Source organism: Helianthus annuus, chromosome 13, assembly GCF_002127325.2.
Source record: "Helianthus annuus cultivar XRQ/B chromosome 13, HanXRQr2.0-SUNRISE, whole genome shotgun sequence".
NCBI lineage: Eukaryota > Viridiplantae > Streptophyta > Magnoliopsida > Asterales > Asteraceae > Helianthus > Helianthus annuus.
Genome location: NC_035445.2, coordinates 115,151,450 through 115,175,273, shown reverse-complemented (window position 1 = coordinate 115,175,273; position 23,824 = coordinate 115,151,450). Strand labels below are relative to the sequence as shown.

General features: G+C 36.7%; 1 protein-coding gene across 1 annotated transcript; it reads left to right on the top strand.

Moving 5' to 3' along the window:
* Nucleotides 1-3,247: 3,247 nt before the first annotated feature.
* Nucleotides 3,248-10,055, top strand: LOC110899013. The gene is made up of 4 exons (XM_022145873.2): nucleotides 3,248-3,628; nucleotides 5,784-5,951; nucleotides 7,060-7,120; nucleotides 9,691-10,055. The coding sequence occupies exons 1-3, from the start codon at nucleotides 3,331-3,333 to the stop codon at nucleotides 7,092-7,094; spliced, it is 501 nt and encodes a 166-aa protein (XP_022001565.1). The 5' UTR covers nucleotides 3,248-3,330; the 3' UTR covers nucleotides 7,095-7,120; nucleotides 9,691-10,055.
* The last annotated feature ends 13,769 nt before the right edge of the window (nucleotides 10,056-23,824 follow it).

Genomic DNA, 23,824 nt, shown 5'->3' with positions numbered 1-23,824 from the left:
TATCTTAACAACAACACTCCATGTTCTCTCAACTACCGAAAACCTCCTGCTCAATTACAACACCAAAAACACATCATACGGTTAGAAGTAGAAATTGAAAACTGAGATGCTTAGGCTACACGGTATGGGGGTCGGCCCCGGCCCGTCGCGGGTCGGCGACGGTCCAAACACCGTGCCGCCCCCTACCGTCCCCGTCCTGAGCGTCCAAAAGTAGACGTTGGCGACGATGCAATAAATGTGGGCCCCCCACTTTCGACCGTTTGAATTTTAATAAAAAAAAAAAAAAAACCCAACGGCTATATATTTAAATTACACCCATTTCACTTCCATTTTCATATATATTCACATCTTTAACTCCAATTTTCACCACTTTTCACCCACTACCACCCCATCTCTCTCAAATTTTATAAACCACTCTTCCCTTTTTATAAAAACTCATCATATTTTGTATCATTTTTTACCCGCTTCCACCCCATCTCTCGCTAAAAAATTATCATGGCTTCACCCGTTTCTTCCATTTCTTCAATTTCTTCTATGTCTTCATCGTCTTCGTCCGAGTGGTATTCATCATCTTCGGAAGAGGATGTTATTATGCACAACATGATTATGAACGCGGCTCAGGTGTTCATGTCGGCCGCTGAAGGGTCGTCCCAACCGCTAACCAGACGAGCAAAATATAATCGAGATCAAGAAGGTATTTTATTTTTTTTCCTTATGTTTTATATAGATTTTAAAATGTATGTTTTAATTAATTTCATTTTTGTTTTGTTCTAATATATTTTTTTTCCTTATGTTTTATATAGATTTTTACTTTATTTGTTAAATGTTTAAAAAAAGATGGAGATTTAAAAAAAAATATATATATATAAAAGTGGTGGAGGATGATGACTAGGACCATCCTCCCATGCCCCCTAGTTTTGGAGGATGATCCATCCTTGGGAGGACTATGATGTGGCGCCTACGTGGCGGATCATCCTCCAAGGATAGTCCATCACCATACCATGTAGTCTTATAGCGAGTAAATTGGATCTGTTAAAGTGAAACGCATATGAAACCCTAGCTATTTATGAATTAGAGTGATTAAAATTACCGAGAGAAGACGACGGTCTCTTGATTGTTGAGGATCCAAAGAGCTCGAATGCTGCAACTAATTGGCTTCGTTGATTTCTGGTGTGCGTTTATGCAAGCAGGTACAAATAGGGGTTTATTTGTTCTACAGGTTCATTTCATTTTTAGTCCTTAAAAGAAACACTTTAACAGATTTTCCAGATTTGTAAAGAGTGTGTGTTGGTGGGTGTTGGTGGAGGTGGAGGTGGGTGATGATGGTGGGTGGAAGCAGGAGGTTGAAGATGATCTTTGTGGTGAAAGGTTAAGTGTTTTGTTTTAAATAAAGTTGGTATCATTTAATTTATTAAACTTTAACAATATTTCTTTTTATATTTAAGTTATTTATTTTAATAATATGGGCATTTTAGTAATTTTACTTCCACTTAACAGAGAAAACTAACCCCCATCCACTCTAGGGACTATCCGAGTAACAATCGAGCAAACCACAGGGAGCATGAGTGTAATTTTCAAAAGTTGGGGACTAAAGATGTTATTTTGACAAACCACAGGGACTATTCGTGCATTTTACTCATAAGTATGTATTAGTATTTATAAAACCAACTTTATTAATAAATGAGTTATTAGATTTTAATAATCCTAAGTTTCATCGGTTGGCCGACAATAATCCCAACTTTAAAAATTCTCTCCAACGATCCTAACTTGTAAGAATTTGGCCCCCATTAATCCTTTTCTAACATATAAGAATTTGGCATACTCAATAGATTTAAGTATAACTGCAGACTCCTTATATGAATTAAGTGCACCTATGTTGGAAAAGGATCAATGGGGCTAAATTCTTACAGATTGGGATCATTGAAGAGAATTTTAAAGTTGAAATTATTATCGGCTAACAGAGGAAACTTACAATTATTAAAATCAAATACCCCTTAATAAATTGACTTTCTTTTTTATTTGAAAACCAAGTTTTTAGAATCAAATATTTTTGTATTGTAACTTTGAAAACGAAGTTATATTTAGAATTAAATATTTTTTGTATTGTAAGTTATAGTCAGTGATGTTATCGTTGTGGTGCCATGACAAACCCAATCGTTTACCAAACCGATAACAACGAAGCTTCTGTCATGTAACGCATGGGAAACAACCAAACTTCCGCCGCAAAGTGCGGAGAAAAAAAACTAGTTGTATGATTAAAGATACACTGCATTAAAGACACCGAACGCTTTTACCAAACGGATTAGGGTTCTAAACCGAATCCGTTTGGTCAATTTTGGCCAAAACTGGTTGGAGTCATCAATCGACCTGGGTCCAAAATATACGAACCTTATTCAAACAGTACCTAAAATCAGTATTTAAAAAACTAAATATTTTGGGCTGGGTTTAAGGCGGTTTGGCTCGAGCCGGTTCGGGTTGAAACTGGTTTGGGTGACCAGAGAGGAAACAGATATACAAACTAATGATTTGGGTCGGCTTAAAACCGATTTGGCACCGATTTTGGTAGTGCAAATCGTGAAGTTACAATAGAGGTGCACAAACCGGTTATTTATAATAACCGGTTCCGGTTATGGAACGGTTTTGGTTTCTTGTTTTAAGGGTTAGAACCGGTTATTGATATAATCGGATCAGTTCCGGTTAATTGACCAAAAAACCATACCCTATGTGCCCGGTTCCGGGTAGAATTCGGTTCCGGTTCTTAAGAAATCGGGTATTAAATACCCTATTTTTTGGTTTTTCTATACCTATTTCCGAGTTTTTTAATACCCTATTTCAGGTTTTTTAATACTATACTACGTTTTTATTACCCTATTATCTCGTATTTTTTTAATATTATTAAATATGCATTGTATAATGTAAAAAAATTTAAAATAAATGCACTAACATAAATTTAAAAGATAGATATTAAAACCATGTATCGGGTATATCCGGGTATAATCGGTTCCGATTCTTGTCTGGTTTCAAGTATTAATCAGGTATGATCGGTTCCGGTTCCAGGTATTGAGATCAAAATACATACTCTATCTATATATATCATACGGGTAGAGCCGGTTTTGGTTTCGAATATAGAATACCCATGTATTTAAAAAACCGGTTCCAGGTTTTTTTTACCGGATCCGGCTTTGGATACGGTTTTTTTGCACCTCTAGGTTACAAGCCTGTTCTTTTTTCCATCTCTCAATTGGGCTTTGATTTTAATTGAAGGGGGTCGAAGCCCAATTTCATCTGATCAATTACCAACTCTACAACCCCAAATCCCCACCCCAAAAAATGTCCGACGAAGCTCAATACTCCGATTCCGGTGAACACCATACCACCGTCACCGATAACCCTAATTCTAACACCAAAGCTTCCGCCACCGTCGACGACCTTCCGCCGGAGCCTACCACCACCGTTACAACCGCCGACGATGACACTAACAACAATAACAACTCTTCAACGTCCTCTCAAATGGCCAATGGCTTATCTTACACAATATCAACTATAATTAGAGATTTCGATACACAAGCTCAACACACTTCTCGTAGTCAAGATCAGCTTTCTTCTGCAATCGATCGTCTCACTAACGGTAACCGATCTTACGGCACTTCATGTATACTGAAATTAGGGCTTTTGATAATCCTGCACTGTATATGTCAATTGTGTGTTTGAATTTAGGTTAACTTATTAATTTGTTGATTTGAATGTGTTGTAGATGCTTTCACGGTTGAATAGTTGAATCTACGCATCTATTGTGTACTGTACTGATTAATTGTTTAGGTATTGAATCTACAAACAGACATATTCGAAATGGAGCCACTAGTAATGCAATAATTTTAATTTCTAGTAGCTAAATTCATGTATTAAACCTTTTAAATTTGGCAACTCTGGAGTCTAGATGTGGAGTAGTACTAAATCTTTCGGTCGCTTCAGTACACGTATTTTTAAGAATAGTAAACAACTTTTATGAAGGATGACATAGTTGTCGAAGGCGCAAAGGGTGGGCCTTGGGCATCAGCCCTCAGCGCTTAAATAACGAGGGCTTTTATAAGCGAGAGGCATATTATAAAATTACAATTTTAGAGGTTTTAGACATGTTTCAGGCTTGTCTAGGGCTTGTATAATTGTTTCAAGCCTGTTCAGACGATTTTTGGCAGGAACGCGCTTAGGTTAGCCTTGACAACATAGAAGGATGGACAAGTGTTTACAAGTTTAAGTGTATTAGTTGTCAAAAGCGCAAAAGGCGCGCGCCTAGGCGCTCGGGCGCAGCGAGGCGCGCCTATAGCGCCTGGTGGTAGCTTAGGCGCAAAAATTGGCTTTTTTTTGCAAAAACGGTGCTCAGGCGCAAAAGGCGCGCGCCTAGGTGCTCGGGCGCAGCGAGGCGAGCCGAAGCTGAATATCCAATTGATGTTGATGGAAGTTCTGATGACTTTGATGATGGTCTTGATGATTGATGATGAACTATAAGTTTAAATGTTTTAGTACCGCAAACGTTTGTATAAATCCTAGCAACTTTTGGTATAACTTTTGGCATCACTACGTGTGTATAAGTCCTAAACTTTTGCTACTACCTATTAGCTACATGATCTTAATTGGCATATATAATAGTTTTTTTTTTTTTAATTTGATATGTGGAATCTTATTTATTTTCAAAGCATAGCATATTTTTTATATTTTTTTTCTCTATGTGCGCTTTTCTTAAAAAAGCCCACGCTTTTTTTGCGCCTTGCGCCTAGGCTCCGGGCGATGGCCGATGCGCCTCGCCTGCGCCTTGCGTCTTTGACAACAATACAAGCTAAAGATGGTTATAATCTCGTCAAATTTGAACAAAACTAGCTTTTGATTAGGTGTTTGATCAGCTAATACAAAGCTAAAAGCTGTCATGGAGTCATGGAATTTGTTGTTGGTTAGAATTAGAACAATAAGAAATAGAAGCAACAAATAGAGTATGATTTTTAATCTTTCTCAAAAGTTTTGATTTCAAAACGAAGTCACTAGTAATGCAATAATCCAAGTTCTAGCAGTTAAATTCTTCATCAAACCTTTCAAATTTGGCAAATCTGGACTACGAAATCTTTTGGTCGCTTCAGCACAAGTTTTTTTTAAGAACAATAAACAACTTTTATGAAGGATGGGCAAGTGTTTATAACTATTCTTTTGTGTTGGCAAGCTAAAGATGGTTATAATATCGTTAAATTCGAACTACAGCTAGCTTCATTGATTAGGTGTTTTATCAACTAATACAAAGCTAAAATCACTCACGGAGTAATAGAATATATTGTTGGTTGAAGTAATAAGAAAGAGAAGCAACAAACAGAAATACGCTTCCTCATCTTTTAATAAGTTTTAATTTCAGAATGAAGTCACTACTCAGTACTCACTATTAATGCGATAACCTCAAGTTCTAGCAGCAGTTAAATTCACCATTAAACCCTTTAAAGTTTGCAAATCTGGACTCTAGATGTGGAATAGTATTAAATCTTTCACTCACTTTTTTAGCACAAAGTTGTCAGTGTTGCAATTCACTTCTCATACAGTGTTAAAGGAATAATATACTTGTTCTATGAAGGATGTACGAATAAGTTCATAGCTTAAGTATGTTGGCAGGCTAAAGATGGTTATAATCTCGTCAATCTTGTACAAAAACTAGCTTCATTGATTGTGTGGTGTGTTGCTCTGATATGTGTCTTAAATTTGTGCTGGTTTATGACATATTTAATTACCTTGTGACTGTGTTTATGCAGAGTTGGATCAACTTCTAGCAGATGCACCATCACCTTTTGTTATGCAGCATGCTGCAAAAATAACTGGTGTTAGAAAACGAGTATCGTCTCTAAATTCAGTTTTGAAGTCCATACAACGGCGTGTTGATAATATAGACAGATTGGTCTCTGCTGGCTTGCCTAATAATGGTATATAAAGAGCACATTCTATTGCTTATTTTCATCATGAGTTTGCATATGCATTTTGCCGCATGTATTTAACATCATTGCTTTAGTGTCAATTCATTTTGTTTATACTCTTAATGCTTACTTCTCTTGGTTTTGAAAAGCACAAGGTGCAACACACTACGTTTTTACGCAATGCGCAATTTATATATAGTGTTTTTTATTTTTATATTTCTCAAAGGTTTCTAGCATCATTTACCCAAAATCAGACATAAATAAGCTCTATATATGGTTTAGTATAAAATACTCTTTACGTACAACCTAAAAAGGCTATATATACAACATCCTGATACACAAAAGTACAAAGCCTCTCATGCTGCTTTTCCGTCCGCCTTGCCTTCCTTTTGCACACTTTTTTTGTACGCATTGGGCCTATAGTTGTTAATTGCGAATAGCGGACAATAGCAACAAACAACCTATACGCCTCGTAGCGATAGCGATGAGACAGTGGACGCTATTTTATGCTTAGCGATACCCTAGAAGAAAATTTAGAAGGTGTTTCTATACGTAGATTTTACAAAAAAAAAAAAAAAAACCCTAAAATCCAGCTATTGTATACGTATATTTATTGCTATTTATATTAAAACCAAAAGAAAACAAAAAACCTGAAATCCTGCTATTTACTCGCTATGGAGGCTCCAAAATCAGATAGCGATGAATGTGCGCTTCGCTACACTATTCGCTATAGCGCTCGCTATGAGCGCTATTAACAACTATGACTAGGCCACACTAACTTAGAAGCGAGCTGCCTAGCACCTAGTAACGCTTTTTAAAACCCAGTTGCTTCGATAGCCGAGTATATATTTTTTTGAATTAACAGATTCATTCAAGTGACTTAATGCTATGGTTCATAGTTTCAGCAAATATCTTGTGTAATATTATGCTAAAATATGAACTATAGTGCTACACCAGGTTTACATAAATTAATTTAATGCCCTGATAGATTTCCAAATTTATTCTCTTCCCGACACATGCCTTCGTTTTGCCTTGATCATGGATAAAGTTCATTGATAGCTGCTTTTACACTTGTGTCAAATTACTTAAGTTTTTCTTTCTTTTTCACACTTGACAGATGAGATAGCCAGTGGAAGTCCTGCAGAACGCTGACAGCTCTTTGAATTGAAGATTCAGAGGTAGTCAATATAACTTATCATCTTTGTGTACTATCATCTATTGAAAGCTGTAAATGCCATCTATATAGATTTCTTACCTAGGTCAAATTCAGGCTAGTAAAACTGTAAAACCATGTTTGGTGTTGCTCATAAATCATAATCTAACATTTGATATTTTTATCATGTTTTTTTTTTCCCATAAAATAGTAACATGCTTACATGCTATGCATCAATTCATGATTCTAGCAAACAATTAATATTACCTAGAATAGCACAACTTTCAGTTTCTTGCAATTCTATCAACTTTTTTTACCTGGTTACCAGGTAACACATCATATTTTGTCTTTTTTTTTCTGCTGATGTGTGACCCATGTGGAATTTTCTTTTATGTTTAATACATATTTAGTAACCTTTTAAAACTTTACTAGAATATAGTTGGTTATTATTAAAAGTTTAATAGAATTTATCATTATTATTAGAGTAAATTACTTTTTGAGTCCTTGTGTTTTAGTGGTTTTAACCATTTAAGTCCAAAATCAAAATGTTTAACGCCTCGAGTCCCTAGACACTTTTTTATAACCATTTGAGTCCTTTTGAGTCCAGATTTTAACCTTTTGAGTCCAATTTTTTTTTAACAAAATTGGACTAACCGTTACAAAATGAACAAAATTGGACTCAAACCGTTATAAAATGAACAAAATTGGACTCAAACCGTTATAAAATGAACAAAATTGGACTCAAAACGTTATAAAATAAATGGCTAGGGACTCGGGGCGTTAAACTTTTTGATTTTGGACTCAAGTGGTTAAAAACACTAAAACACAAGGACTCAAAAAGTAATTTACTCTTATTATTATTTGGGGTGTAATCTTGAGATTGCGTTGTTTAACTGAAAGAGCTCGAGGTCAGCTCATTTTGAACTTTATGTTTAAAGTTTGGGCTCGACTCGTTTGTCATTTAATTATTTTGTTTGTGTTTTATATATTTTTTTTCATAATTTTTGTGTAACATAACGCATACACAAACATATATATATATATATAGGGTAAGGTTCATGCGAGAACCACCTTATTGCGAGAACCGCGAGAACCAATGTGAACACAACCTAAAATAGCTAAAAAAACCCTAAAAAAACCTAACCCCCACCCCCCAAAAACCTAACCCCCCCCCCCCCCAAGCTAAATGCTAAAAACTAAAACCCTCAAAAAAACCTAACCCCCCCCCCCCCCAAGCTAAAAACTAAACCCCCAAAAAACCTAAAAAATCTAAAAAAAATCTAAATTTTTTTTTTTATTTTTTTACTATTTTTTATGTTCACACTGGTTCTCGCGGTTCTCGCAATAAAGGGTGGTTCCTAACTGATCTTTGTCCTATATATATATATATATATATATATATAGAGTAAGGTTAACATACAAAAAGCCTTATCATACATCACGTAGGAGACAATAGTAACCGTTGGATCAGGGGTATAATCACGCATGGGACCACATAATCACGCATGGGACTATAATCACGCACGTTCTATGATAATAACGCACATTATATTTTTTGTCATGTATGTTAATGTAGGTTAAGCCCTAAAGTACATTATACTTTCTATATATATATATATATACAGAAAGATTATGTTGATTGAGGATGAAGTGGTTATATACGCTCTTCTTATTATCTTCTAGTAAGATTTTATATGTTAAAAATGAAATGTTTAAACTACTAATGGCATGCTGACACTTGGAAAAAAGAAAAAAACTGACGTCACTTTGTAGTAGGTTTATAAGTAAAATGTTTGTAGCAGAGTTTATAACAGGTTTAGAGCAGTAACCTACATTGTACTTGTACCTCATCTTCTGTTTTTAATGTCCTTGATTACTCGTGTTTGTGTTAAAATAAGCTTGAAGTTGTGCTATTAACCTGTTCACCCCTTTTTACATTGCCCAACAGTAGCAATTACTGTGTTAAAAGTTCTGTTTGTTTTTAGCTGACAACTGAGTTTGTGTTGAGTCTATAGTCTTATTTTACAGCTTAATCTGTAATATTAATAATATTGATAATGATGATGCCATCTGTTTCATGATCTTCTTATACAAGTGTGTGTGAGACACAGACACGCACACATAGGGGCCCTTCTATCACAAAACCAATTTTTAAGCATGTCAGATACAGTATTAGTGGGAGAGAGAGAGAGAGGACCAATTCCAACTGTGTCCTAATTTATGCGGTTCTCAACTTAAAGTTGGTTTTTTTAATGGCTCTTCACACACACACACACGTATAGGGGTTTGTTCAATACAGAGCTATGTATGTCATATACGGTGAGAGAGAGAGGCGCTTATACGGTTACATGATCACCTTTATGTAGCACAAGCATAACAATAAGTACAAGTGCTTATGGAGTTATCTACTTAAAGTTGGTTTCATATTATATTCGCAAACAACCTTAGAAAGCGTATATATGTTTTTGGTTACTCATTTGCTCTTACTCGTGAATGAATTATTTTAGGTTGAAGTATATATGTTTGTCTCTTGTAATGTGAATAAGGTATTTTCTGGTTTAGAAAGATTTGATTGTTCACCTTTTTTGGTTGTAGGGAATGTTTTCAACCTTTGGATACCAATTACGCCGGAGCTAGTAATCTGGTGTGCTTTGGTTTCGTGGGTGACAAGATGGTCGGGAAATGTGGATTGTGTAATGCATCAAAATGGGTCAGTCGGGTCAGGACAATTTTTTAGGTCCAAATGTGTCGGGTTGGGTTGACATGTAAACTCTTTAATGTAATTTCCGATGAAATTCTTAACAAGAACCACATTGTCTTTGAAAATAGCCAATGTCCACCATTAGACCAGAACTTTCAACTTCTTGGTGAGGAACATCTTGATGTCGTTTGGTTACAAACCCTTTGATAGGTCGAACATGTTATGCATGCAAACCGAACAAGTCAAAATTCAAATCAAACTTGAGCATTGACGTCTACAAGCCTTTAAGATATCTTCAAGACAATCTTTAAGCTTTAGTTGATAACTTGATATATTTATATTTTCCGATTATGGTGTTTACAAACCCAAAAATGCATTAACATCCCCAAATGTGACCCTTAAAATTGCGAAAACAAAACCTCAATGTTATGAGAAATATAAAAGAATTCAACATCAGTCATACGACTGTGACCCGACAGCTGATGTTCTGATCAATCTACACAAGATTCCAAAGACAACAAAAACATGGTCGGTATCATGGTCAAGTCGTGCAATGATCGTACCATCTCTATATGCAAATCCAAGAATCAACAAAGAGTCCTGGAAAATCAACTATCTTGACATATAGTGTGTCCAAATGAAGATGACCATCTCTCTTGTGTATGAATGATTACACCAAAATGAGTATTTATGCTTGCTTAAATAATTTATAAACCCAAAAAGATTTAAAAAATAGTTATTATCAAATATTTTTATCAAACAAGATGGAGTCTTTTATAAGAGAAGTATTTTTCAATCAAAATAAGTTATAAATAAACTGTATAGAGTAATGTGGTATCAAGCATTCAATGGAGTATTTTCAATCAAAGTAAGTTAAAACTAAATTGTCCCTCCTCACTTGACCAATCAAACATTATGATTTCTTAATGCTCACTCTTTGTAAATCTTCTTAAATTCAGATTCTAGACTCATTAGTTGATGCAATAAAACTTATATTTTAACACACCCCTATACAAGCGTGTGAAGAGTTGTTCAATACAAAACCAACTTTAAATGGAGAAATGTGAGAACTATATAAACACTTGTACAAGTTGCTTTAACGGACCGTAACACATAATTGGTGCTCTTTCTTTCTCCCACCAAGTCTGATATACACCACAAATGTACAATGCGCAAGTACTTATACGGTTATCTACTTAAATTTGATTTTGCGATGATGGTGCCCCTATGTGTGTGTCTCTCTCTACACACACACACACACTTGTGTTGGGAGATTATGAAACAGATGGCACCAACATTACTATTACAGCTAAAAACAAACAGAACTTTTTAACACAGCAATTGGTGCTGTTGGACAATGTAAATAAGGTGAACAGATTAATAGCACAATTTCAAGCTTATTTTAACACAAACACAAGTAACCAAGGACTTTAAAATGAGAAGATGAGATACAATGTAGGTTACTGTTATAAACCTGCTACAAACAGTCATGTATATAATAATTATATTGTGTCAAATATAAGGGTATATTGAGTGGTGCCGCAATGGGGATTGGCAAAGTGATTTGCCGCGCGGGAACACCGCCGCCGACCCCCTTTGCCGCTCGGTTTCAATGTCGCTCGGGGTTCAAACGCCGCTCGGGGAGGGAGGGTATGAGAGAGAGAGGGGGTAGTGTGGGTGGGGTCTATTCCAATCTCAACCGATCACATCTTTTTCCTTTTTTTTAAATAGTTTACCACTACATGAAGTGTCTAATCATTGCCAACACTTTTAAGCAGAGTTTACCACTTTGACATGCACTCTCATTGGTTGATTTTGAAGTTTACCACTTTTAAGTGTCTAACCACTCCCTATACCCTAATATCATTTAACAAGTCAGGTAGATAATAATTATAATGTGTCAAATATAATCTCATTTCAATCTTTTAATAAAACTCAAAAGGATTATATTAAAACTAGGTTATAACCCGTGGTACCCACGGGTCGCTGTATTTTGATTGATAATAATAATTTATTAATTTTATTACAATGGTCCGTTTTATACCTCAAATTGTATGAAATGGTATTTGCATGAGTGATTATAAGAATGGTCTATGGTGTATTATATAATAATGACGATATCAAATTTGGAATTGATACCTTAACAGTAATTTCGAAAATTATAAAATTTAAATGTCATATCAAGGTTTTTAAAAATTTCAATGTTAATGGTATATTATCGTTGAAAATATTTGTTGAAAGTTATTGCAAATAATTGAAATTTTTTAAAATGTTTAACCATGATAATGTTAGCAATAATATAAATATGGAAATTAAAATTTCAAAAGTAAATTAACGATTTCTAGTGTAAATTAAAATTTCGGTTGAATTAAAGTTTATTTCACATTTCTTAATATAAATCTGGAAGGATTTCAAATGTAAAATAACGATTTTATTGATTATAAAACTCTTTAATTAACAAATCAATTTTTAAAGATAAAATACCATTTCCATTAATAAACTACAAATTTCGGTTGACTTAATATCTTTGTTCAATAAACCCAAATTTCGGACAAAACTTAATCTATTATATAAAAGATAAATTTCGGTTGACTTAATATGTTTGTTAAATTGGAATTATAATAAAAACCATAAAACATTGACATTTATAAATAGACTTACCATTTTAAAGTATAAATCGTTTTTTTGGTTTATTCCATTTGGCCCAACTTAATCTATTATATAAAGGATATACATAGCCTATTCAAACTATAGGTTTTGAAGTTTTTAACAATGGTTTATATTCCTTTCGATATTATACTGTTTGAAATCTTAATTAGGCTCAATGGTAGATCCATTGATCAGTACAAATGTGTGTAAACAATGGAATGAAGGGCTATCATCATGGTCGTTTGAGTGGTTATACATCAACTATGCTAACGCATATCTGGTAATATATTATAGTTGTCTTTTACTTCAATTCAAATTTTAAATTACTTTTATTAACATTGTTCCTTTTTTACATCAAAATTATTTGTAATTTATGCACGCAGGAAAGTTTTTGGGAGGATTGTCCAACGCTATATGGCGAACTTTATAAAGAGTATTTTCCTCCAGAATCAAAACGCAACAAAATAGAAGAATATGAGGCAATGGAAGAAGATAACACGATTGGTGAAAAAAACAATTAGTCTTTTGTAAAATTTGAGTTATGGATTGTTTGTTCTTTTTAATAAGTTTTTCTTATGTTTAAATAATATTCTCAGTTTTAATTTTGCTTGGATTAAAAAAATTGTCGTATGCAAGTCAATGGTTTTTGGTTATTATAATGTGCTATATAATATATGTAATATCCATATTTGAATGATGTGATTTATAAGAAAAGATCAAAATAATAATTCATAAGACAATAAAACTAAAAAATAGAAAAACAATTAAACAAACATAGCGAGCAATAGTTTTTGACGAAAATATGTAATTTATTAAGAGAACATAATTTATATTTCATTATTAGTATACAAACAAAAATTGTGAATATTGGAGAAACTAACACAAAAAAAAAGGTAAATGTAAAATAAAAGATTTCGAATAAAGAAATAAATAGTTAAAATATTATAGTATCTATCAAAATCATCCCATCATTTCAACCTATACTTACCCTAAACTTGAGCTCTCAACATTCACATTATTCAAGAAATCTCAAAATCGCCGGTTGAAAGCTTTGGTAAAGGTACTTTTCCGGCAATAACTCCGATCACCTGTAAAACAATGTATTTTTTTATTTACAAGTTGAAAATAGTCTTTAGAACTACAAATAACTCATCGGAAGTATGTTTTCACCGATTAATTGCTAGATAGACGTGAAATTTTGTGTTTAGGTATTCATTGAGTTGACATTTAGTATGTTATGCATACATAAAATGGATTATATGTATTGCATGTGTTTGTAAATATAGATTTCTCGCTTCATATTGTGATTTGGTATATCAATTTTGTTGATATTCTTATGAAAGTGTGATTTTCTTGAATAATAGATTGATTTGGAAGATTGATTGAGTTATGAACATGGAATAAAGTTTATGATTTATACTATTTTTCACCTATATTGATATAAGATTATAGTATATTTGTGTATTTTATTTTCTGATTATGAACTAAAAAATAGTTATACTTTATGGTAAATGAAACTTTTGTTTAGTTGTAAACAAATATGATGATGAGATAATACTTCCTTTAGTATTGTGTATATGTCAATTATACATTGAAATCTTCAAAAAACTACATAAAAATGATATTTATAACATCAGTTTGTCTAAATATTGCTTAACAGGTAGTTTTCATATCATTGTGAAAATATATGAATGACTTAAAGTTCAAAAGTAAATGTTTCTAATAGATGTTGTTACATTACAGGTATCTAAAAATGAATAGATCATGTGTTGCTTTGTTAGAAGAGACTTCATCGTTAAAACTGGTATGCTACAATTGTTACAAATCATTTTATATACATTATATTAACTAACATTATTAGCAAAATTTAAAAAGCAGGTGCTACCAATTGACTTTGTTAGGAATGTATACGGAAATTATTGGCAAAGAACAAAAATAATGATACATCATATAAGTGGAAAAAGTTGGCCAGTTTCTTTAAGAAGTGTAAGTGGGGAATGCGTTATCACTGACGGATGGAGTAATGTCGTAAGGGACCTTCAGTTGCCAAAGGGGACGTTATTGCGCTTAAGGATAATCGAAGACAACAACATTAAAATAGATTGTTTCGTCGAAAACATATGTGGTGAATCTTTTGTGACAGTAAACCGTTACGGTGTTTTAAAGATTATAGTAAGTGCACTAACTTGTGTGAATTCATATTTACTCTATTATAGTTTTACAATACTTGATACTAAATTTTTCAGGTGATTCCGGATGTTTATGTAACAACATGTTACTCTTACTCGCCAGTGAACGATTATTATGTGACAACTGGCACAAAACCGGTAACTTCCGTACATTTTAATTATTATTTAATGACTGCAATTATGAGCTTAAATGTCAACATTGACTGATTAGAAGCTAAGCAAGTGAATTCATGCACGTTGTATACTACAAAATATTGCTTTATGCAAAAACGAGAGCGTTGCGTCAGAAATATTAGTAAACTCACCGGTAAGACACACTGTGTCAACGGAACTGCAGAAAGCAGTCAGACATTAGAATTGAGGCCTAGGTGTAGGTCCTACGACAAAGGTACATTAAAACCCAAGAGTACATATCAGGGTTTAATTTATGGTCGTTACGAAAGCTAAAACACGCACTAAAAGGCACCCGAAACACACTTTAAGTGCATAACTAATTACGACAAAACTGCGAAACGAACGTTGGTGGCCGCCCGGATAATATTTAATCCCACAAATATTCTGTTATGATTAAAATTTAATTTTAATCAGGTTCGTGTTGAAAAAAAAATAAGTTAAAACGCTTAAAAACGTTATTTTTTTTTTCATGTTTAAGCGCGTACCGTGTGTTCCTACGCGACACAGTGCTTACACTGCAAAACGCAGACAACGCAGAAAACCTAGGAATATGCTAGGAATATTCCAGGAATATGCTAGGAATATTCCAGGAATATGCTAGGAATATGCTAGGAATATTCTAGGAATATGCTAGGAATATTCTAGGAATATGCTAGGAATATGCTAGGAATATTCCAGGAATATGCTAGGAATATTCCAGGAATATGCCAGGAATATGCTAAGGAATATTCCAGGAATATGCCAGGAATATGCTAGGAATATGCCATATGGAATGTCTATAAATACCGTGAGATGGCACATATGAACTCTCACACTTCACAACACCAAACAACTCTCCTCTCTCCCTCTAGAAAGCTCACGGCCAAACATCCCTAATCACCCATCAATTTTTCGAGCCTTGTTCAAGCCATTCCAAGCATACCCAAGCATCAAGGATCACGTATTAGGAGGCTTGGTGCACTCGGAGCATGAAGGACCTTTTTCTCTAGCTTTTATCCACCACATTCGCGTCTAGATTCTTCCCTAGCCTCGAGCTAGTGGTGAGTTACTTAAAACACATTCTTGAACTAATCTAGAGTGGTTAATATGATAGATAACAGTTAAAACTTGGAATCTTGCAATTTGATACATTAAAGTCTACTAAAAGACACTTAAATGATGGATAAAAGCTCACATGATGTGTAAATGTTGTAGTATTTGATTTGTGGGATTATTTAGGCCCGATCTACGTTGTGGTAGCTCGGATCACCGTTTAACCCGACTTTGTTAAGATCATAGATCTTGACATAAGCTTGTTTCGGACGGTACAAGGGTTAAAAGGTGAAACTCTACCACACGAGAAACATGAACTTGTGTAAAAGTATTTTTACTTGTAAAATAGTGTTTAAAACTTGCCGATCTATGTATCTACAAGTGGTATTTTCAAAAGACCAAGCGTCAAAAGGAACCACATGTTCTAAACCGGATCTTACACAAACAAAAGTGATTTTTGTGAACAAACAAGTGTATGGACACTTGTGTAACAAAAGTTTTAACAAAGAAATAATTTTCGTAAAAACCGACTAGAAGTCGTGAAACTTTATATTCTTTGAAAATAAGGTTTTTAAGAAACTAAACTTATTTTTAAAGATAACAAGACTTACTAAATGTGCTAGTAAGTTACTACACAATTTTAGTAAATAACCAAGTTCATGAAATGGAGAAATTAGTGATATTCGTGGATGATTATTGTTGATAAGTGTTGTTGATGATTGTTGACGATTTAAAAGAAAATAAACACATGTTTTGAAAACATGGGAAACCTCCATTTTTAGGGGAAACTCTGCCAAAATTTTTATAAATTTTGATACTTAGAAAAATATAAGTTTTTGAGAAACTTATTCCCTAAAAATGTATTTAAGAGTATTACCAAGGTTTCCCTAATTTTTGGTGATAAGAAATGAGGATTTCTTCAAGAATAAAAATGGATATAAGTATGTATATGTTTGAGAGAAAAATATATATTATTTTATCACCAACTTCTGTGCTAAGTGTATATAGTATGTGTTATACGTGCTAGCGTATTAAGACGTAAAAATACACTAAATACTCATGAGGAGTATAAACATGAAAATACACATACAATATACAAGACACATAATTCGGGTGCAAAGTGCAAAACACAAGATACTTATATTAATTTGCGAAAAATAATATAAGTAAGATACTTAGTTAAAAAAATATGAAATATTTTTAACACGACAATACGAATACAAAAGTGAGTGACTGAACTTGTGCGACGCAAGTCTAGTGACTAACGTTAAGAAAACGCGTATAGGTTACGACGTTAAATAAGCAAACCCGGTGAAGTTTACGACGCACAGGAACGCAAAGTTGTGAGTTCATGCTCCCCCTTTTCTCTTAACTGTTTTCAGTTTTATAACTTCGGGGGTGAAATACATGTTACAAACATTTTTATGTTTAACAAATGGTATGATAATAAAAAGCACACTTGGTGAGAACGAGTACCAAGTGTGTAGCGATATAAGAATACAAGAAGCGCACTTGGTGAGAACGAGTACCAAGTGTGTTGTGAAATAAGAAAACGAGAAGCGCACTTGGTGAGAACGAGTACCAAGTGTGTTGTGAAATAGGAATATGAGAAGCGCGCTTGGTGAGAAACGAGTACCAAGTAGGATGCGCTATGAAAAATGATGCGAGGAATCGTGTCACGAATAGGGTACAGAAGCACCATTAATCAACAATATACCTAGACCGCAGAACAAAAGGTTAGATCTAACGGGTGCCGGGCAGCCACACTCTCGATGAGGGCGAGTATCGAGTAGTGCTTTTGTGTCTCAGAATATACCAATTAAATGCCTAAGGTTTGGTGACTTCCTATGTCGTGTCACATGTTAATGGCTTTGCAACCCATTAACAATCCTGATACCTACAGGAATACTTAATTTACATAAAAACTCATACCATTCTAAAACTTGATGAATACTTGAGTACGTGGGGTACTCAAGAAAAGCATGGATTATACTTGAGTACGTGGGGTACTCTAGAAGAATTTGAATCATACATGAGTACGTGGTGTACACATGAAACTGGATTTTATGAAAACTCGATTTATTCACAAAATATGTTTTCATACAAAGTATACAAAAGTGCAAAACAAAACGGCATGAATTCACACCAACATTATGTTGACGTTTTTCCAAAACTCACATGTATTTCAGGTAACTAGGATGGATGTGCGCGTGGTCTCTCTTATGCTCGTGGATGTCGCTTGTGTTTGTCTTTAAATAAAGTGTAAACCTTTTAAGACAATGTTTTATGTTAACTCGCGTTGTAAACGCTAACTTATGATTTCAAGTTATGGTATTTGAAGTTATTTTCATGAGCATGTAGTATGTTTACCTTTCGTATGCAATGAGAACCTTTCATGATCACACCTCGTGCTTCCGCCGCAGAAAGGGGTGTGACAGATTGGTATCAGAGCTGCGATTGTAGTGAACCAGGATTCCTTCTCGAGTCTAGTCTACAATCTCTAGGATCCTATCACGAAAACAATTTTTCAAAGAGTTTTCATTGCATAAAACGTCCCGCGACATCCACTGCCTGAAACTGTTTACATGAGTCTAGAAAGGACACTACGAGACTTAGGGTGCATGAGTAGCACTTGTCTTAACTGAGAAATTACCTGCAATTATGTGTGATAATTAGCATGTACTAGAAGTAGGATGTCACAAGTATATGTGACTTTACCTGAAAGCAACGGCCCATCCGAAGGAAGAAATACGAGGATGAAACGAACTGTGCGGACTGTGCAAGGAGTTACATAATTATGGATGCATACATAATTATGGAATTCAGTGCACAGAAACCACAGCAAGTCTCGTCACGTATAGATTCCCTCAGTACAAGAAAAGGGTCAAACGTGAGCACCCTTCCCCCAGCCTAATAAATACTCGGTGGAGTAATAATTTAGGGTATAAAGACAAGAACTGCCAACATTTATCTATTTATACATGCTTGCTGCTGTATGAATTGATTTAAATAGCGAATTGTTTGATGTCACTTATGTGGGTATATGTCATACTACCACTGTCTAGTAAGACGATATCAAACAAATGTCTAAACCCTATTGGGTCGTGTTCTGTCAGAACATGGCACCCAGAAGAGCTGTGAACGCTCGTGATCAACCTCCTCCTCCCCCACTTCCAAGAACTGCTGAAGAGCTAAACGCCCTACTGGAGGAAAGAATCTCCGCAGCTATCGCCCAGTACGAGGCAAACCGTACTGAACAAATTGGAGGACCAAGCAATGCAAGACGTAATGGGAATGGAGATTCATCTGGAGGAGACGCAGCTCAGGGCTGCACTTTCAAGCAGTTTCTCGACTGCAAACCAATGAACTACGATGGCACTGGAGGAGCAGTAGCATTTGTGCGTTGGACGGAGAAGACTGAGGCCACTATCCGCATGAGCAAGTGTACCGCGGATCAACAAGTCACCTTTGCTACTGGGCTATTTGTCGATGAAGCTTTGACTTGGTGGAACCTACAAGTCCAAACCCTAGGCGATGATGCTGCGTATGGCATGACTTGGAATGAACTGAAAGAGAAAATGCGAGAGAAGTATTGCTCCCGTGCTGAACTCCAAAGGTTGGAGACAGAGTTCTGGCACTTGACTATGGTGGGTGCTGACATCACTGGGTATACTCGAAGATTCCATGATTTATCCAGAGTGATTCCCTTCATGGTGACTCCGGAATTTAAGCGCGTTGAACGCTACATTTGGGGACTGGCCCCAGAGTTTCGCGGCATGGTAACGTCGGCCAAACCTCAAACAATCACCGAGGCTGTAACTCTGGCTGTCAGTCTTACTGAGGATTGTGTTCGTATGGAGAAGTTATCATTGAACCCAACAGGGAAGACCGAGACACATGCTGAGTCGTCCGGTGACAAGAAGAGGAAACATGCGAACCTGGATCAAGTAACTCGCAACAACAAAGGTTCCAACAAGAAACGTGACACCAACCCCTCTAAGGAGGCAAAGAATTCAGCCAAAGGATACCAAGGCACCATGCCTAAGTGCCAAAAATGCAAGTATCATCATGATGGAGCTTGTCGCATTCCAAGGTGCGACAAGTGTGGTAGATTGGGTCATCGAATAGAAGACTGTTGGAGCAAGGGAAAGAATCAAAATGGAAACGGTGCTGGTAACAAGAATGATAACGGGAAAGGGCGAAACCAAGAATGCTTCAAGTGTGGAAGCAACGATCATTTCATAAGAGACTGCCCAAAGAAAGACAATGCTCAGGCTCGAGCATTTGTGATTGGAGCAAGGGACGCACGCGAGGACCCAAACGTGGTCACCGGTACGTTTCTAGTTAACAATCACTATGCATCCATATTATTTGACACTGGCGCCGATTATAGCTTCATGTCTGTGGAATTTAAACGCATGCTCGGAATAGAATCTAGTAGATTAGAAGTTCCATATTCCATAGAATTAGCCAATGGAAAACTGGTTGAATCAGGCGAAGTTGTTAGAAACTGCACACTAGAACTTGGTGAGCGAAGGTTTAGCATCGACCTCTTACCTATTCAATTGGGTAGCTTTGATGTAGTAGTCGGAATGGACTGGCTGTCCAAGAACAAAGCTGAAGTCATTTGTCATGAGAAGATCATTCGCGTCCCTTTAGCGAATGGTGAAACTCTCATCGTGCATGGAGAAAAACGAGACGCGCCTCTTCGAATCATCAGTTGCATGAAGGCACAGAAGTGCTTAAGGAAAGGATGTGTTGCCTTCCTAGCACACGTGATAGACAAGAAGGCTGTGGAGCCGAAACTCGAAGACATTCCTGTGGTGAAGGAATTTCCTGATGTGTTCCCTGAGGATCTGCCAGGACTACCTCCGCAACGACAAGTCGAATTGCGTATAGACTTGGTTCCGGGAGCTGCTCCTGTAGCCAAGGCACCATATAGACTTGCGCCATCCGAAATGCAAGAATTATCTACACAACTCCAGGAGTTGTTGGATAAAGGATTCATAAGGCCAAGCTTCTCGCCATGGGGAGCTCCAGTTTTGTTCGTGAAGAAAAAGGATGGAACCATGCGGATGTGTATCGATTATAGGGAACTGAACAAATTAACGATCAAGAATCGGTACCCACTACCGAGAATTGACGACTTGTTTGACCAGTTACAAGGGTCAAGCTATTATTCCAAGATCGACCTTCGGTCTGGATACCACCAGCTGAGAATCCAAGAGGAGAGCGTACCAAAGACTGCATTCAGAACACGCTATGGGCATTACGAGTTTCTTGTGATGCCATTCGGGCTGACGAATGCACCAGCGGTCTTTATGGATCTGATGAACCGCGTATGCAAACCATATCTCGATAAATTTGTGATTGTATTTATCGATGATATCCTGATTTACTCTCGGACGAAAGAAGAGCACGAGCAACACCTCAGAACCATCTTGGAGCTACTGAAAAAGGAGAAACTTTATGCAAAGTTCTCAAAATGCGAATTCTGGATTCGCGAAGTACAATTTCTTGGTCACATTGTGAATGAGAAGGGCATTCATGTAGACCCGTCCAAGATAGAAGCAATAAAGAATTGGGAAGCTCCCAAAACCCCAACTGAGGTTCGCCAATTTTTGGGCTTAGCAGGCTACTATAGGAGATTCATCGAGAATTTCTCCAAAATAGCTCAGCCGCTAACTGCCCTTACTCAGAAAGACAAGAAGTATGACTGGGGTGTTAAACAAGAGGAAGCTTTTCAGCTACTCAAAAACAAGCTATGCGATGCACCAATATTGTCACTGCCCGAAGGCACGGAAGACTTCGCGGTATACTGCGACGCCTCGCGACAAGGACTGGGATGCGTGCTCATGCAACGCCAAAAGGTCATCGCTTACGCTTCAAGGCAACTGAAGGTGCATGAAAGAAACTATACCACTCATGACCTGGAGCTGGGCGCAGTGGTATTCGCCTTGAAAATCTGGCGACACTATCTATATGGTACTCGATGCACAATCTTCACAGATCACAGAAGCCTGCAACACATATTTAATCAGAAGGAATTGAATATGCGCCAGCGGCGATGGGTCGAGCCGCTAAATGATTACGACTGTGAGATTAAGTACCACCCAGGAAAGGCAAACGTTGTAGCAGACGCATTAAGTCGAAAAGAAAGGGTTAAGACCCTAAGAGTTCGAGCGTTAGAAATGACCATTCGAACGAACCTCACTGCACGCATTCGTGATGCACAACAAGAAGCTCTTAAAGGAGAGAACCGTAAAGCTGAATACCTCCGAGGTGCATTGAAGTACATGGCACCAAATGAAGAGGGAGCCTTATACTTCAAGAAGCGTATTTGGGTTCCACTCTATGGTGGCATACGAGAAGTCATCCTTAATGAAGCCCACAAATCGAGATATTCGATCCACCCAGGATCGGACAAGATGTATCAAGACTTGAAAGAGTACTATTGGTGGCCGAGACTCAAAGGCGATGTTGCTGTCTATGTTGGAAAATGCCTAACCTGTGCTAAGGTTAAGGCCGAATATCAAAAACCGTCCGGCCTACTACAACAACCAGAGATTCCCGTGTGGAAGTGGGAACAAATCTCGATGGACTTCATAACGAAATTACCCAGGACCCCAAGGGGGCACGACATGATATGGGTAATAGTTGATCGGTTGACGAAATCTGCGCATTTCCTGCCAATCCGAGAGAAGGATAGCACTGGAAAGCTTGCAGAAATATACTTAAGAGAAATTGTGGCACGTCATGGAGTGCCTATCTCAATCATTTCAGACAGAGAGGGACGCTTTGTCTCAAGAATCTGGCAATCATTTCAGGAAGCCTTTGGATCTCAGTTAGATCTAAGCACGGCATTCCATCCGCAAACAGACGGCCAGAGCGAACGGACTATACAAACGTTAGAAGATATGCTTCGCGCATGTGTCATGGATCTAGGCGGCAGCTGGGATACTCACCTACCCTTAGTTGAGTTTTCCTACAATAACAGTTATCATACAAGCATAAAGGCCGCGCCGTTCGAAGCTCTGTATGGCCGCAAGTGTCGATCGCCCTTATGTTGGGCAGATGCCGGAGATAAACGTATGGTTGGTCCTGAACTTGTTCAAGAGACAACCGACAAGATTGCGCAGATCCGAGAACGCATTAAGGCGGCTCGAGATCGACAAAAGAGCTACGCTGATCCGAAAAGAAAATCAGTAGAATTCGAGGTGGGAGACAAAGTGTTGTTAAAAGTCTCACCTTGGAAGGGCGTAGTCAGATTTGGAAAGCGTGGAAAGCTGAACCCACGATACATCGGACCATTCAGAATCTTGAGAAGAATTGGTACCGTGGCGTACAAGTTGGAGTTACCGGAAGAACTTAATGGAGTACATGATACGTTTCATGTACCCAACCTGAAGAAGAGTCCAACACAAGAAAACGTGATCATCCCGGTGGATGAAGTGCATATTGATGAAGCCCTCCGATTTACAGAACAACCCGTTGAGGTTACTGACTGGAAAGTCAACAAGACTAGGAGGAGCAGTGTGAAACTTGTCAAAGTACGTTGGAGCTCTAAGCACGGACCCGAGTATACATGGGAACGCGAAGACCAGTTCAAAGAAAAGTATCCCCACCTATTCAAGAAGACTCCTGCGAGAGTTAGTTCAACCTGAATTTCGGGACGAAATTCTTTTAACGGGGGGAGACTGTGACAACTGGCACAAAACCGGTAACTTCCGTACATTTTAATTATTATTTAATGACTGCAATTATGAGCTTAAATGTCAACATTGACTGATTAGAAGCTAAGCAAGTGAATTCATGCACGTTGTATACTACAAAATATTGCTTTATGCAAAAACGAGAGCGTTGCGTCAGAAATATTAGTAAACTCACCGGTAAGACACACTGTGTCAACGGAACTGCAGAAAGCAGTCAGACATTAGAATTGAGGCCTAGGTGTAGGTCCTACGACAAAGGTACATTAAAACCC

What these genes read in the sequence shown, in the direction of transcription:
- LOC110899013 (XM_022145873.2), top strand. Translation starts at nt 3,331, where the DNA reads ATGTCCGACGAAGCTCAATACTCCGATTCCGGTGAACACCATACCACC. An exon ending in AATCGATCGTCTCACTAACG is followed by an intron (nt 3,629 to 5,783) that starts GTAACCGATCTT and finishes GTGTTTATGCAG; the next exon opens with AGTTGGATCAACTTCTAGCA. An exon ending in TGCTGGCTTGCCTAATAATG is followed by an intron (nt 5,952 to 7,059) that starts GTATATAAAGAG and finishes CACACTTGACAG; the next exon opens with ATGAGATAGCCAGTGGAAGT.